Below are 15,671 nucleotides of genomic sequence, written 5' to 3'. Positions count from 1 at the left end.
GAGGACCGATCTATAAAGGTTCTTAAAGATGGAACAGTCTTAAGGACAAATACTAAACTCTTCCGGATTCCTTCACCTTTAGTAGTCCCATTTGCCGTAAGTGGGTGCTTGCTCCATCTCCATGCCAGAAGCGACACCAATGTGGTGTCACTGTAGTCCTAAAGCACCCCAGACTGGTGCACTGTCAGTTACTTTTTTGCCATGCCATAGATGCAGGTCTGGAGTATTGATCTCCTCATAATTTACCTTTTTTATTCAACTATTTCTTGTATATTTCAGGAAACATTTTTGTGCAATGCAGGGATGTTCCCCCTAAATCGTTAAGTTTTAAACCCTGCGGGTATGGTGAAGTATAAATGTCCATCACAGATGCCAACCACATCTGTCTTGGGACCCTGGGTTCAGACCAAGACCTGTAGTCATTCAAGTCATCCAAGAGCATGTATTCCAAAGCCATCAAAGAAAGGGAGGTCAGGTTCTTCATGAGTGAGTCTTGGGGCAATTAAAGAGCCAGAACAAAATCACACCTCAGGGCAAAGTCGCAAAAAGTTCTTCTGTCGAAAGCAGAAGGAAATGCGATGTCACTACTTTGAGTAGTGCAGCTAGTCAAACAATAAATCAGTGAAGTGCTCCCCTATGTTTCCTCAGTGCCAGAATTGGGATCTCTTCCTCAAGAAGAGCTGCAGCCTGTGACTGCTCCTGATCCAACACCAGTTCCCTGACCTTCGATGCCGGTGGCTCCCCAACCCAGGTCTTTACAGTGTCTTCCCTGCCCAGAGTTTCCTGGTCCCAATACAGACCCTGCTTACTTCCTGAATCCAGTAGTGAAAAGGCCTGTCCCTTGCTGTCAATTGCACTAGAACCACAGTGTCTAGGTGAGAGTGCAGTGGTCACTCTGAAAGGTATGTGCCCACCTCCGCTGCAGAGCACAGCAGAGTTTCAATCCTTTAACCAAGGGCAACCCCATGTGTGCTCTGATGATTGTGAATCTCTCAGAAGGAAAAACATGCAGGTGCCTTTCCATCCAAACAAATGGAGAAAAGGGTGAGATGTGGGTGTCTGTGTAATTCAGTGTCATTGAAGGAGAGTTGGAACGTCTACTGAGAGTATGCATCTGTTCACTAGTAATAATGGGAGAGGATGGGTGGAAAGTAGGAAACGTGGGGGATGTGAGGAGTGGGTTAGAGGGTAAAGGTTAAAGGAAGCAGGAAGCTGATGGTGTGGTAGATCATCAGGAGGATGTTTAAAAGTGAGATCAAAATGTCTGCAGAGGGTTTTATCCATTGTTGAAGTTTGAAAGGTTTGTGATGGAGTTGCAAGAGGTCATCTCTTGTCTATCTTAGGATTCATTACAGCCTTTCATGGATAAGCGGAGTTTCTGAATATCCTTCTTTAAACTCTTATATTGATTGTCACAGTACCTAGGAGAGCAATCCTCTACCCTTCTCAGCTTGGTTAGAACGTGATGTCAGCAGGATCTTTACCCTTTGTCTTGATCTGACAAAATGTCATAATATTGCATTAGCTCTTGAGTGGTTGGTTGTCCTGTTTAGAGTCTTTGTCTGTTTTACCTAGTAGCTTAACATCTTCACTATGTACCTTAACTATAGAACCTGCAAAATCACTGACTGTTGGTTTGTGTGTTTAAAAACTGCATTAAATAGCCTTATTAGGGATATGGATGGAAAAGAGCTAATGTGTGGAAATAATGTTCATTTAGGTACTTATTTAGATTACTGCAACTCTGGATTTATTAAAGTATTTGAGTCTAATGCTACTTTTAATACCTACAGAAAATATTTTGTAAGCCTTGCATAATGGTTCTGTGCTAATGCAATGAAACTTCGGCTTAGAGCTCCACTATTTTTCCCCCTTGTTTACAACTTTGATTTGAGATATGTATTAATTATCGTACAGTAGTTCACTTTCAATCATGAGTGCTTCCACTGGGTTGTTAAATACCTAAAATCCCAGAGCACAAAACATTGTTCAGACTTTCCCTCTTACAGTTCTTTCTCCCCTGCCTCTTCTTTTTCTTTCTTCCCCCACCATAAAAAGGTGCTCTCATATATTTTGTTTCCTTTTAGACTGGAGAACTGAGGACAAAAATGAGCCAGTCTCATGAAGACAGCCTAACAAGCGTAGCTTGGAATCCAGACGGCAAGCGTTTTGTAACAGGGGGACAGCGTGGTCAGTTCTACCAGTGTGTAAGTGCTTCTTAATATTTGACCTGATTATATACCGTATTGTTTTATTTTTGTAGAAACACCTATTCTATATATTCTGTCAACTTCCTATGTCACTTCTCCCTCTTACCACTGATCTTTGGCCAAGTGCTTTTAAGCTAAAGTAACATTGCTTGATACAGTAAAACTGGAGAATGGATATTATTTTCAACTCATTTTTTGGGATTGTGAATTAGAATGTGTTGCTGTTTCTCTCGCTCTCTTTCTCTAGGAATCTTCCTTTCACTACTTAATAGATTGTTACCCCGAATTGAGTTTGTGGCAATCCTCTTGAAAGCTACTCCCACTAGTTTGGTTCCTTGTTATTCAAATGATAGGTGACCGTGACAAACTTCTTCATGCACTGTGCCATTTGTATTTGCTTGGTACCCAGACTTTGTATGTTTTTTGTTCTTTCTGTTCTTTTCCTCAGATAACCCACAACTTGTTGTATAATCATGATTTTCTCTTTGAAAGCTTAATCCTCAGCACAGTTCAATTTACTTAATTATTTGGGATGCAATTTTTCACTTCTAAGCAGCTGATGATTTAAGTAACGTGGTGTGAAACCAGAAATCTGGCGAATTTGTAACAAGTTGTCATGCCATTCAGCTGAAGACATTGACTTGTCAATAGGCTGCTCGGAAGCATACCGAAGCGAGATGGTTCTTATAACACAGGCAGAACCTATATTGGCAAATTAGGTGTTCGAGCCATGTCTCTTCCTAAACCTCCTGTGCATGTGTGGGATTACTGTGTCCTCCTATGGTTTCCAAATCACTCTGTAGATCTACTCGGGTACTGGTTGAATTCTTAAATGTTGACCAGATTACTCCAGTACCTGTGATTCGAGTGTTAGCACTTCAAAATTCTCCAGTTTGGGATTTATTTGTATGTGTACATGCTTGAATCATTCACCATTGTCAATCTGAGCGTTCCTTGGTGTTTATATGTTAGGAGTACATTCATATTTCTTTGCAAATACTCTGAACACACTCTTGCTTTAATAGCCCAAATATTGCATTTGTAAAGACACCAAGCTCAACCAGTGAGGTGCAATAGCACTCCTAGAGGCCGCTGTACCTTAGATTCTCATCCAGGGGATACTCATCATAAGTCCTAATCTATGAATAATCTCCGCCCATGTGCGGATCCCGGAGTATAGAGAAAAAAAATATATATTTATCAACAAACAGTTACCACTGTGGGAGCGACCACCCAGAAGGTTTACTTCTGAACGTGAAGACCCAGCAATACCAGCCTTCAGCACACCTAATCTACAAATTGCTGGCTTGATTTGTTTCAGAAGGGTAGTCCTTTCTCAAAAGCATTTCAAATGAAATGCAGCAACAGACTGTATTGTGGGACATCTGCTCTTTTATTCAAACGCATCACCTCAGTGGGCGTGGCAAACGGGGGCAACCTACCCCTATGAATCATGGTACTTGCAGTTCCTACTTAGTCCTTAAACCCCAGTGGGTATGCCGAAATTTTACAAGTCTCTTGTAATTGTTTTCATATCCAAGTGTATTGATTCAGAGGCTGAATGAATGGATTGCTGCAAAACTCCATGCATTCTCGCCAGAGCTCTCCGTTCCGTTTTGACGCTCGGCGATCTGAGCACCCAGATCCGCACACTAAAATGTTTCCAACATGGTAAAAATGCCAAAATTACATAGGTTTGCATTGTAAGACAAATACCCTCCTAACCCATAAGGAAAAGATAACATGTACTGAAGAATTGTCATATACCAATGCTTTATTACCACAAGGAAAACTTGTAATTGCAGACATTTGCCTGTAGGCTGTGTTGCAGAGCAATATTGAAACAAAGACAAAAAACTGACACCTTGCCTTTAAGGCTTTCAAGGGTTAGGGTACTGTGTCTTTAATACCTGCTGAAGACCCTCTGCTCCTATCATGCAGCACAGGTGACAGTTAAGTCAGTTCTTCTTTCTGGCTCCTTCTGTGAGGATCCTGGAGTTTGAGCTCTTCAGTTTTTTGACTGATATTGATATGTTCGATATTTTCTTTGAAAATTCGACATTTCATGATTGCTAGAAGTATATTCTATTGGTTTTCTGACTTTTTTTCAATTTTTTTTCCAGTCAGAATGCCTGCTTTATTTTGGAAATGTCCATTCTGTGGCAAGAAAATGGCACTGTCAGACTCACACTCTGTGTGTATTGTGTGTCTTCCTTCACACAACCCTGACCAGTGTTATCATTGCCAGAAGTTTTTAAAAAGGTCTCTGCGTGACAGAGAACGCATAAAGCTTCATGCCCAGCTGGAGAAGGATAGAAGCAGTCATGGCGGTGGTCGTGGAGACATCAGGGCCCCTTCTTCCAGCAAGCAACTTCGAAAACTGCGTTCTACCTCCCCTGATTCCAGTAAGAAGCAGGTTACAGAATGTTGGCCGTCTACGTTGAGATCGCCGTCGAAGAGGCAGAGGCACTCTTCAGCGTTGAGTGACAAGTCATCGTCTAGATGTCGAGACCCTCCGCCGCATGCCAGTAAGTCTGCGTCGAGGCTCGAAGGCTGTGGGTCCAGAGAGACCTGTTAACGCCCTGTTGACATCGAGGCTTCCGTCAACGTGGAGGCATTCTCCACCGCCCTCAAGAGGGTCGGCGTCGAGACTCGCCAGCGAAGACCATGCCACCAGTGGGCATACTGTCGACGTAGAGAGCATGGTTGAGGCATTCGACGTCGAGGCGATAGACGTCTAGGACCTCTATGTCATCAAGACGCCATGTGAGGTTGAGGTCGTCCCATCACCGCGGGCGATTGACGTCGAGACCAACGTCGAGAAGAGGATGGCGTTCTCACAGCCGATCGCCGCTCAGAACAACGGCGAAGGTGGCTCAAACCTTATCGACGGCAAGGCATTCGACATCTAGGGAAAATACTGCAGCGGCCACTGAGGAGACCCGACGCAATTCAACGTCGAGATCACGATTGACGTCAAGAGCCCATTCAACATCACCAGGGTTGCATATTGTGCACATTTCTCCAGAAAGATCTCCTAGGGCTGGAGAAAAGGAGGTTTTCGGTCTGTCACCATGGTGGCTGAGACAGCAGAAGTCCGGGCTCGGACTACTCGCAGACCTACTCACCCTCTAGAACATCAAGAGACCCTAAGAGGCGCTCCCAAGAAACCTTCAAAGTCGCCTTTCACACGCAGATCACAGTCAAGAGGTCGTCACAGCTCGCGCCACGAACCTGCACACAAGAGGAGGCGCAGAAGATCATCCACCTAGTCTTCTTCCACTAGGTCTTCTGTTCGGGACTACTCACCATCCCTTTCATCTTCACCACCTTCAAGGGTGTCTCCTATTGATGACATTGGGACTTTCTCTGACGTGCTTAGCAGAGGAGCTAAGAAACTGAATATCAGTTTGTATACTCCTGTGGTCCCTACTTCAGTCATATTTGAGACATTTCACCTTCGTGCAGCCCCCAGATCTCTGCTACCAGGCTGTATAGAACCAGCTATGGCCACGTTCCTCACCCCTGCCACAGTGGGGTCAGTTCGCAAAGAAATAGAAGGCTCAAGGTCAAGACCCCTTGTTCCTTAGGTCAGATCCTCCTGCGGATTCAGTCATTGTGGCAGCTCCCAGGAAGGCGCACTCCTCAGCCTCATCAGCTTCAGTCCCCCCAGAAAAGGACAGTAAGCAAATGGACTCTTGTGGCAGGAAGATGTGTAGCACGTCCGCATCATCTATGAAAGTAGCAAGTGCATCAGCCCTTCTAGGGCGCTACGACCAGTCTCTTTAGGACTCCCTGGCTAGGTTTACTGTCAAGCTTCCCAAAGAAGATCAACAGGACTTCCAAGAGTTCCTGCAGGAGGGTGGCTTAGTAGCAAACCAGTATATTTACAACAAGGGGTGGTGAGGGACAGAGTCTCTGAATTAAACAGAATACTCTCACCCAGTCAAGAGATCAGGGCTAGATCCAACACCGTTTTTTAGCTCACTGCACCATCCCAGTTTCAGAACCTGGCTGTATGCAAATTAGTCTGTTCCTGTCCCAGTGCATGATGGGAACAGGGCAAACCAAACTACAAAAGCCAATTCTTACACTGGGAAGGAAACAAGCTACCGGGGACCGGTTTCTGGCATTTCAGCCGTCTTCGGCCCGGCTTGCTTGAATCCTGATGGTGTTGTGAGCTGGGATGGGGCAGTGAGATAAATAACGGTGATGGATCAAGCCCTGATCTTTGGACTGGGTAAGAGTGGTCTGTTTAATTCAGACACTCTGTTCATCACCACCCCCTTTTCTGAATCGTTTTTGGCCACTATAGGTGTGGCAGGGTATACTCAGACATGAGTCCCTTTCTCACTGCTCCATCAGGATTCAAGCAAGCCGGGCCGAAGACTGCTGAAATGCCAGAAACCGGTCCCCGGTAGCTTGTCTCCTTTCTGGTGAAGAATTGGCTTGGTAGTTTAGTCTGCCCTGTTCCCATGATGCACTGGGCCAGGGACAGACTGATTTGCATATAGCCAGGTTCTGAGCTGGGATGGGGCAGTGAGATAAATAACGGTGATGGATCAAGCCCTGATCTTTGGACTGGGTAAGAGTGGTCTGTTTAATTCAGACACTCTGTTCATCACCACCCCCTTTTCTGAATCGTTAGTAGCAAACCAGGTCATTTCCACGGCATCTGCTCGCGGCTCACTGCATGGTTGTGCCTCACAGGTCTTAAACCAGATGCCCTAAAGAGGATCCTTGACCTGCCTTTCAACGGCTCCTCCTTATTCGGCTCTCATGCTGATGAGGAGATGACAAAGATGAAGACTGAGCTGGACACTGGCAATGCAGTTGGACTAGAGAAACGGAAGGAGTTTCATAAACTCTTCCATTAAAACGGCAAGCGCCCCTTCCAGCAGAGGGTTCAAACCCCTCAATGGTCCTCCCAAAACCAGCAGAGGTCTCAATTTCAGCAGAAGCGTCCTGGCAGAGGAAGGGGGACAATAAACAGCAGTCATCCTCCAAGCAGCCTCCAAAACAGTGAGACATAGCTTCCTCCGCAAACGTTCGCCTCTCCAGTAGGAGGGAGTATTGCTTTTCACCTAGAAGAGAGGGAAACCGTAACAAGAGACAGATGGGTGATGAATATTGTGCAGCATGGTTCTGTAGTAGGGGATCTCTGTGTATAGTCCTAATCTAGTGAATAGTCCCGCCCATGTGCGTGGACCCCGGAGCAATCAAAAATAATCTCTTAAATTGTCAAAAATAAATGCAGAACTGCAAAGACACTTAAGAGAGAATTTGAAGACCGATAATGCAGCCTTTATCCACAGGCTACACTGTCCAGTACTTCAACTGGAAATTCCACCAAAAATCCACACAAACGGCACAGCTTGCCCAGTTTCCTCCACAGAGAAACATGCCTCTACCAGTAAAAGCCTCTGGAATGATGGAGAGGAAGGTATGGACAGAAAAGCCCCATAGGCTGCCATTATGTGGCTCAAACAGGATACTGTGCCTTTAAGAGAACTCTCCAGAACTTCTCCCAGTATCCCCGAATGCCCAGCAGGTCCCTTTTACTTTCAGTTCTTTTTTCCGGCTCCTGCATGCAGGACCCTGGAGCATTGAGCTCTCCCTTTCAAGGGTTCATTTGGTGATTTTTCTTCACTTTTTCTTGTGTGTAGTGCTTTTTTTATTAAGTACTAAGCCTTTTTTCTTCCCTGTGGGTGCCCTGTATTGTCAAAATGCCTGGCTTATTTGACAATTGCCCAGAGTGTGATAGGAAGAAGGCCAAATCCGACCCACATGGAGTGTGCATCGTCTGCCGTCCCTCCTCTCATGTCCCAGAGGAGTGTGACATCTGCCAAACCTTCTCTGCCAGGACCCTGAGAGAGAGGATGAAGATCAGGCTCCAAGGCCTCGAGGACAGACCTCAGAAGGCACAAGGTGGGTCAGGGCATGCTTCATCTGCCCATGCTAAGGCCTCTGGGGGGGCTCCCCAGGGGCAGGAAGTGCAGCAAGCGTCCCCATACTCCGCCAGCGTCGATTGCGTCGACTACGTCTTTGAGGGGGATGACAGCAGTCTGTTCCCCATCTCCCTGGGGCTCTGGGGAGAAGCGGCGTCGACGATTGGCGTCGAGGGAGCTGAACAGACCACCGTCGACGGCATAGTCGACGTCCTCGTCGAGTCATCAACGTCAAAAGAAGGCCCGACGTCTGCGCTCGCCGTCGAGGCAACACCGCCGTTCGCCGTCGGCGAAGAGGAGAAGGTCGGCGTCGAGGGGATCCTAGTCATCGAGGAGGCGTTCACCGTCGAGGAGACGTTCGCTGTCGAGGAGGCGTTCGCCGTCGAGGAGGTGCCACCGGTCAACATCGAGAAGACGTTACTCGACGTCGAGGCGGCATTCTTTGATGCCAAGAAAGCGCAGGAGGAGTCCTGACGCTAGGAGGTCGCCGATTGTCTTTTTCCTTGGCGACGATGGTGAACCAAAGTTCCCGGGCTCGGTGTACTCAGTGGTGTATACACCTACTAAACCTAGGTCGCCTACCCCATGTCCTGTGCCGAAGGGTCCGCCTCCGCGGAACCCCACCCCGCCTCCACCACCGCCTCATGGGCCGGCTCCTCGTCGGTCACTTCCACCTCAACTTCTGCCACTGCCTCTTTTTTCCGTTCCTCCACCTGTGGCTCCACCCCGGACGGCCTCGTTGCCACGATTCCAACGCCGCCTAAGGGGACTCCTCAGCCGAGGCGCCATGCCGCCATCGCTTGCTCCTGCAAGGCCTGCAGATCGGCCGAGAAGATTGCGCTCCGGCCGGAGAGGGAGATCGCGGAGCCGTGGCCGGTCGTCATCTTGTTCTAGAAGACGCCACAGGAGGCGCAGATCCAGATCCCGCCTGGGTTCGTCCACCAGGGAATATTCGCCGACGCTGTCGGAGTCTCCAGGGACGAGGGTGTCGCCCGTTGATGACATTGTCTCTTTCCAGGAAGTGGTGCGGCTAAGCTAGGGATTATGGTGACGGTGCCAACACCTACGACGTCTGTGATCTTCGAGACGCTCCACAAGAAGCATCTGTCTCGACCGCTGCTGCCGTTGGTACCCGGATTGGTAGAGCCCGCCACGGAGTTGTTTCGCACTCCGGCGGTGACGAAGGCAACTTCCTCCAGGCTCCTCAAGAAATACCGGGCTCCGGAATCTGACCCGGCTTTTCTTCGGATGGACCCGACACCATACTCAGTCATTGTGACAGCGGCTAAGAAGCAGCATGCCACCACTCCTTCTTCAACAGTACCGCCTGATAAGGACAGCCGGTGGCTGAACTCGGCGGGCAGAAAGGTCTTTGGGACGGCATTTACGACCATGAAGGCCGCAAGTGCCGGGGCTCTGCAGGGGCGATACGATTGTGCCCTATGGGAGTCCCTCCAGCAGTACGCTGAGCTCCTCCCTCGTGACAAGAAAGAGGACTTTCTGGAGATATTAAATGAGGGGATGATGGTGTCGAACCAGATCATCAGTGTGGCTGCTGATGTATCTCTCCTGGCGGCGCATGGATACTTCCACTGCATCAACCAACGGCGTCACGCTTGGCTTCGCCTCACCTCACTCAAGCCGAAGGCACAACAGCGGGTGCCCAATCTGCCTTTCTCGGGGGAAACCCTGTTCAGAAAGCATGCGGACGATAATATGGCCCGTATGAAAGCAGAAGCCAAAACCCTGACGGCTGTCTGGTTAGAGAAGCCTGAGAAGAACTACTACCGCCCGTTCCAGAGACTGTTTGGAGCTTCAGGCAGAGGGCGAGGGCAGGCTTCGGGTCAGCAGCAACAGCAGCAGTTCCAGAAGCCCTTCCAGAAGCGCCAGAGGGGCAGAGGAGGCCAACAGTCCGCAGCAGCGACCAAAGGCCCGGCTGGGTCTAGGCCCTGAGAGATTTCTTTCCCTACATCTGTTACCCACTCCGGTGGGGGGGAAGCGTTCAATTTTTTTTGGCAAGGTGGAGAAAAATTACTCCGGACAAGTGGGTGCTGAATATTGTTTGCAATGGATACAGTCTTCGGTTCACCAGCCCGCCTCCAGCTATTCCGCCGGTGAGCTTGCAGTTTCAGCTGCGCGAGCTCCAGGCAGAGGCCGACATCCTATTAAGGAGAAGGGCGATAGAAGACGTACCTCTGCCTCAAAGGGGAAGAGGTCTGTACTCACGGTTCTTTCTGGTTCGCAAGAAGGACAAGAACGAGTTCAGGCCCATTCTGGACTTGCGGCAAGCAACCAAGTGGATTCGCAGAGAGATTTTGCATGCTGTTGTTGCAGCAGATTTACCCTCAGCTGCAACAGGGAGACTGGCTCTGTGATACAGACCTACAGGATGCGTACTTCCATTTGCCCATTGCACAGAAACACAGGAAGTTCCTGCGATTCCAGGTCAGCGCCAATCATTATCAATACACAGTACTGCCATTCGGGCTGAAGTCTGCGCCCAGGACGTTCTCGAAGTGCATGGCAGTAGTAGCTGCACACCTGCGGAAGAACAAGTTGTTGGTCTACCCGTACCTGGACGACTGGTTGATCAAGGCCTCCTCCTTCTCGGAAGCTCAAGCACACTTCCAAAAGACGTGCGTTCTATTGAACAAGCTGGGGTTGCGCATCAACATGTCCAAGTCTGTCCCGACTCCGGTCCTATGCATACGATTCTTTGGAGTCGCCATCAATACGCGGTCAGCAAGCGTGTCTCCTTCGGAGGAGCGACGGTTATCACTCCTTTGGAAGGCTCAGGCTCTTATGACCGCTCCATCTAAAACAGTGAGGACGGTGTCTTCTCTACTGGGGTCGATGGCCTCTTGTATCTTCCTCACGCCTCACGCACGGCTGCACATGAGACCACTGCAGGAGTGCTTGGAGGATCAGAGGACTGGTTGCCAAGAACCTTATACTGTATTTCATGCTGCTGAGGTTGTTATGCGTACTCACCCTAAATTTCTTCCCAAGGTTATTTCTGATTTTCATGTCAACCAGACCTTAACTTTGCCTATGTTTTTTCAGAATCCTTCATCTCCAGCGGAAAGTTCTCTACATTCCCTGGATGTTAGGAGGGTGTTCAAATTTTATCTGGATAAAACCAGATATTTGTAGGTCAGACCAATTGTTTATCAATTATGGATCAGTCAGGACTGGTCTTGCTACCTCCAAATAGTCCATTTCTAGATGGATTGTGTCCTGTATACAATTATGCTACCAAAAGGCTAATAAGACCTTAGGAGTTAAACCTAAGGCTCATTCCACCAGAAGCAAAGTTGCCACGACTGCTTTGCTGCGTAATGTTCCAATTGCAGAAATCTGCAAGGCCGCCACTTGGAAGTCGGTCCACACCTTTGCTAAGCATTACTGTCTGGACACTGATGCCAGGACAGATGCTCAGGTTGGGCAGGCTTTGCTGCGAAATCTGTTCGCACAGTAGTGGTGTTATTTCTTTATTCTCCGCCTCTATGGTGTGGGGATGGGCTTGCCATTCTATTCACTAGATTATGACTATACACAGAGATCCCCTACTACAGAAGGAGTAGTTTCTGTCCTGTAACTCCAGTTCTGTAGTAGAGGTATTTCTGTTATAGTCATAAGCGCCCGCCCTCCTCCCCGGTGGAGAAAGATATTCATGTAAGGAATGCTACAGGTCTGGCGTGTCAAAAAGAACTGAAAGTAAAAGGGACCTAATGGGCATTCGGGGATACTGGGAGAAGTCCTGGAGAGTTCTCTTAAAGGCACAGTATCCTGTTTGAGCCACATAATGGCAGCCTATGGGGCTTGTCTGTCCATACCTTCCTCGCTATCATTCCAGAGGCTTTTGCTGGTAGAGGCAAGTTTCTCTGTGGAGGAAACTGGGCAAGCTGTGCTGTTTGTGTGGATTTTTGGTGGAATTTCTAGTTGAAGTACTGGACAGTGTAGCCTGTGGATATAGGCTGCATTATCTGTCTTTAAATTCTCTCTTAAGTGTCTTTGCAGTTCTGCATTTTTTTTTACAACTTAAGAGCTTATTTTTAATTGCTCCCGGGTCCACGCACATGGGCGGGACTATTCACTAGATTATGACTACAACAGAGATACCCCTACTACAGAACTGGAGTTACAGGACAGAAACTACTCCTTACTTGCTGAGGTTCAAGTCCCCTCCCCCCCAAGTTCCTCCACAATAAAGTGCCTTCCGCTACTGTTACAAGGCGAGGTATACTCATCTCTCCAAGAAAGCCATAGAAGAGTTCCCTCTTCACCAGCGAAACCAAGGGGTTTACTCACAATACTTCCTGGTTCAAAAAGCGGAGTAGCCAAAGAGTACAGACCTATCCTCGACCTGCGCCTGCTGTACAGGTTTATAAGGAAAGAGAAATTTTGGATGCTAGCCCTGCACCAGATATTTCCACATGTACACCAGGGGGACTGGATGTGTGCCTTCGACCTGCAGGTGGAGCACCGCAAATTCCTCATTTTCCAGGTGTCTTAGCAGCACTATCAGTACCGAGTACTTCCGTTCGGCTAAAATTCGTCCTCCCCCCCCCCCCCACCCCTCCCCCTCCCCTCCCCCTCTCTGCTGGGATCAATGGCCTCATGCATCTTCACTGTGCCCAATGCAGACTTCACATGTGGCCTCTGCAGCAGTCCCTCGAAGATCAGTGGATGCAGCTGTCAGGCCATTGAGAAGATTGTGTCTCCTCCTCCGGCTGCCAGGGACTCCATCAAATGGTCGATGAAACAGTTGCACCATCTACAAGGGGTCCCTTTTTACCAGGTCCTGCCGACCCAGACTATTGTTACAGATGCCTCGCTGCGGGGTTAGGGAGCTCACTTGGGCCAGCTTCAGGTACAAGGTCTCTGGTCCGAGACAGAGCAAAGTTATCACATCATCTTCCTGGAGCTAAGGGCAGTCCATCTGGCTCTCAAGTCTCTGTACCCGTCTCTCCAGTTCAGTTCCATTCAGATTCAGACAGGCAACATAACTACAATGTACTATCTGAACAAGCAGGGAGGTACCAGGTCAAGGGTCCTGTCTCTGGAGTACCAGACTATATGGAAGTGGCTTCTGGCGAGGAGTCTCACGATCGTAGTTGTCCACCTTCCAGGAACCCTGAACGTGCAGGCAGATGTTCTCAGTAGAGACTTAGTAGAAGCGCTCATTTAGGTGCTAAACGACTAGGTTGCTCTGGACATTTTTCGGCATTGGGGAGTGCCAGACATCGATCTGTTCGCAGACACGGCAAATTCAAAATGCCCAATTTTCGCGTCCAGATTCCCGCAGCAAGGATCACAGGGGAATGCACTTTTGATCAGATGGTCGCAGACATTGCTGTACGCTTTTCCACCACTCCCTCTGATCCTTGCGGTCATACAGAGGTTTTGCAGGACCTGACTATGACCAACATGTCAAAGTAGCGAAATGGATGAGATACCATGACGATCTCTTAATAGTGTGGGATGGGTCGGCACAGGAATTTAAAGCATTCTTTAAAATCTTAAATTCAACTGATGCCAACATAAGGTTCACGTACAACATCAGTCGTGAAAAAGCAATATTCCTGGACACAGAAATTTACATCAACAACAATAAACTGGAAAACACACTACATAGAAAAGAGACGTCCACAAATTCAACTCTACATGCTGACAGTTTCCACAAATCATCAGTAAAAGATTACATCCCGTATGGGGAATTCTTAAGGCTACGACTAATCTGTTCCGAGGAACATGAATGGGAAACCAACAGTTGCGAAATGGCAAAGAAATTTATGCAACGTGGCTACAGAGAAGGAGTTCTTAAAAAATGTTGGAAAAGAGCCAATGAGAAGAAAAGAGATGATGCACTAGAAACAAAACGGAAATGCACATCATCCATAGACACCACACATCCAGAAGAAACAAAGGTGAGACTCATCATAAATCATACGAGAGAATCAAAACCGATTGTAAGCATCCTTGGAAAGAATTGGAAATTGCTTCAACTAGATCAAACAACTGGAGAAATAATGGGAAAACACCCAAGTGTCACTTTCAGACGTGCTAAGAACTTGAGAGATAGACTAGTACATAGTCATCACCAAGATCATGAAAAGAAGGGCATTCAGTGGCTAAAAACGAAAGGTTTCATCAAGTTCCAACAGTGCAAGGTGTGTCAAATTGCGGTCAATAAAACAGAAGTAATACTCCCAAATAACAAATCATGGGTGCTCAAACAATTGATAACTTGCAAGACTGAATTCGTTGTATATGTGATCGAATGTCCTTGCTCCTTGAAATACATAGGCAGCACAAAGTGCGAGCTAAAAAAAAGGATCCTTGAACATGTAAGGGCAATGGTAAATAAGGACAGAAACAACACTGTTGCAAAACATATGGAAGCCAAGCACAACGGAGATTGGAAACTTTTACAAAAAATTTCCAGCTAACTATAACTGGTGTGAAACCTATGGTTTTTTCAGTGAATTTAATAGGTTTTTTAAATGCTAATTCCTAACTATAACTGGTGTGAAACCTATGTTTTTCAGTGAATATATATATATATATATATATATATGTGTGTGTGTGTGTGTGTATATGTGTATATATATATATATATATATATGTGTGTGTGTGTGTGTGTGTATATGTGTATTTTCTATATACTCCGGAATCCCGCACGTGGGTGGGGATTATTCATAGATTATGGCTTTGAGTATACCCCTGTATGAGAACGAGGATTACAGGTAAGTAACTAATCCTTGTCTACCATGTGGCATTTTGAAGTAAATACTTTTCAGAGTTCAGAATCCTTTTTTTTTTTTTTTGGGTTTTTTTTTTTTTTCTTCGTACATTCAGCCTCCCTTTCACTGGGAACCAACCTTCAGGCACCTTTATTTAGGACTATGGCTTTGAAAGCTGTTTAGGTTACTTAGAGATTGCATGTATCATAATGGAATCATCTGTTTATTTTGATCCTTTCAGTTCATGTGTAAAAATACTTTATTCTCCTTCTGATTGCATCTATTGCCTTGAACTGAATCACAAGACCAATGATAGTAAAACCTTAAGTCATTTTATACTAAATCTAAAGAAGTTATGAACCTTGTAGGAAAGCTAACTTCAGCAACTTCTTCCAGTCTGCTTCTGCTGCACTCCTAGACACTAATGGTAAATCTCAGAATGAAGGTCCGATCGGCCCCACAATTCAGCCAATACAACTCCATGTTGACTATAAGAACGAAGACAAGTATGATTGAGCAAAATCAACCATAGCACCCTGATCATGACCATGGGGATGAAGAAGACACACTGGAGAGATCTCTATCCTGCCTACAACATACCTTAGGACAAATATTAAATTTCCACCTGCAGCAGTCACAGTACAACATCCAATTACACAGACACACGCTCTGCAGTTGCCTTTGCCTGTAGCACTAACAGTTTATGCTGCCAAAACTGCAAGTGGACATGGATTCAACCGATGAGCGTAAGGACGGAGCGCTTTTGG

At 47.0% G+C, this 15,671-nt stretch overlaps 1 protein-coding gene across 4 annotated transcripts in view; it reads left to right on the top strand.

Annotated features, from left to right (window-relative positions):
• The window catches only part of WDR26 (WD repeat domain 26), a 702,982-nt gene that overhangs the window by 406,209 nt on the left and 281,102 nt on the right, over nucleotides 1-15,671 (top strand). For all 4 annotated transcript variants that reach the window (XM_086927969.1, XM_086927971.1, XM_086927970.1 and 1 more), the window contains one exon: nucleotides 2,088-2,207. In XM_086927969.1, coding sequence (XP_086784095.1) covers nucleotides 2,088-2,207 — 120 coding nt within the window. The remainder of the gene's footprint in view (nucleotides 1-2,087; nucleotides 2,208-15,671) is intronic.

The sequence above is a fragment of the Lissotriton vulgaris genome, chromosome 6 (genome assembly GCF_964263255.1).
Source record: "Lissotriton vulgaris chromosome 6, aLisVul1.2, whole genome shotgun sequence".
NCBI classification, from domain to species: Eukaryota; Metazoa; Chordata; class Amphibia; order Caudata; family Salamandridae; genus Lissotriton; species Lissotriton vulgaris.
Note: the sequence above shows the minus strand (reverse complement) of the source record. Positions and strands in the feature narration are given on the sequence as shown.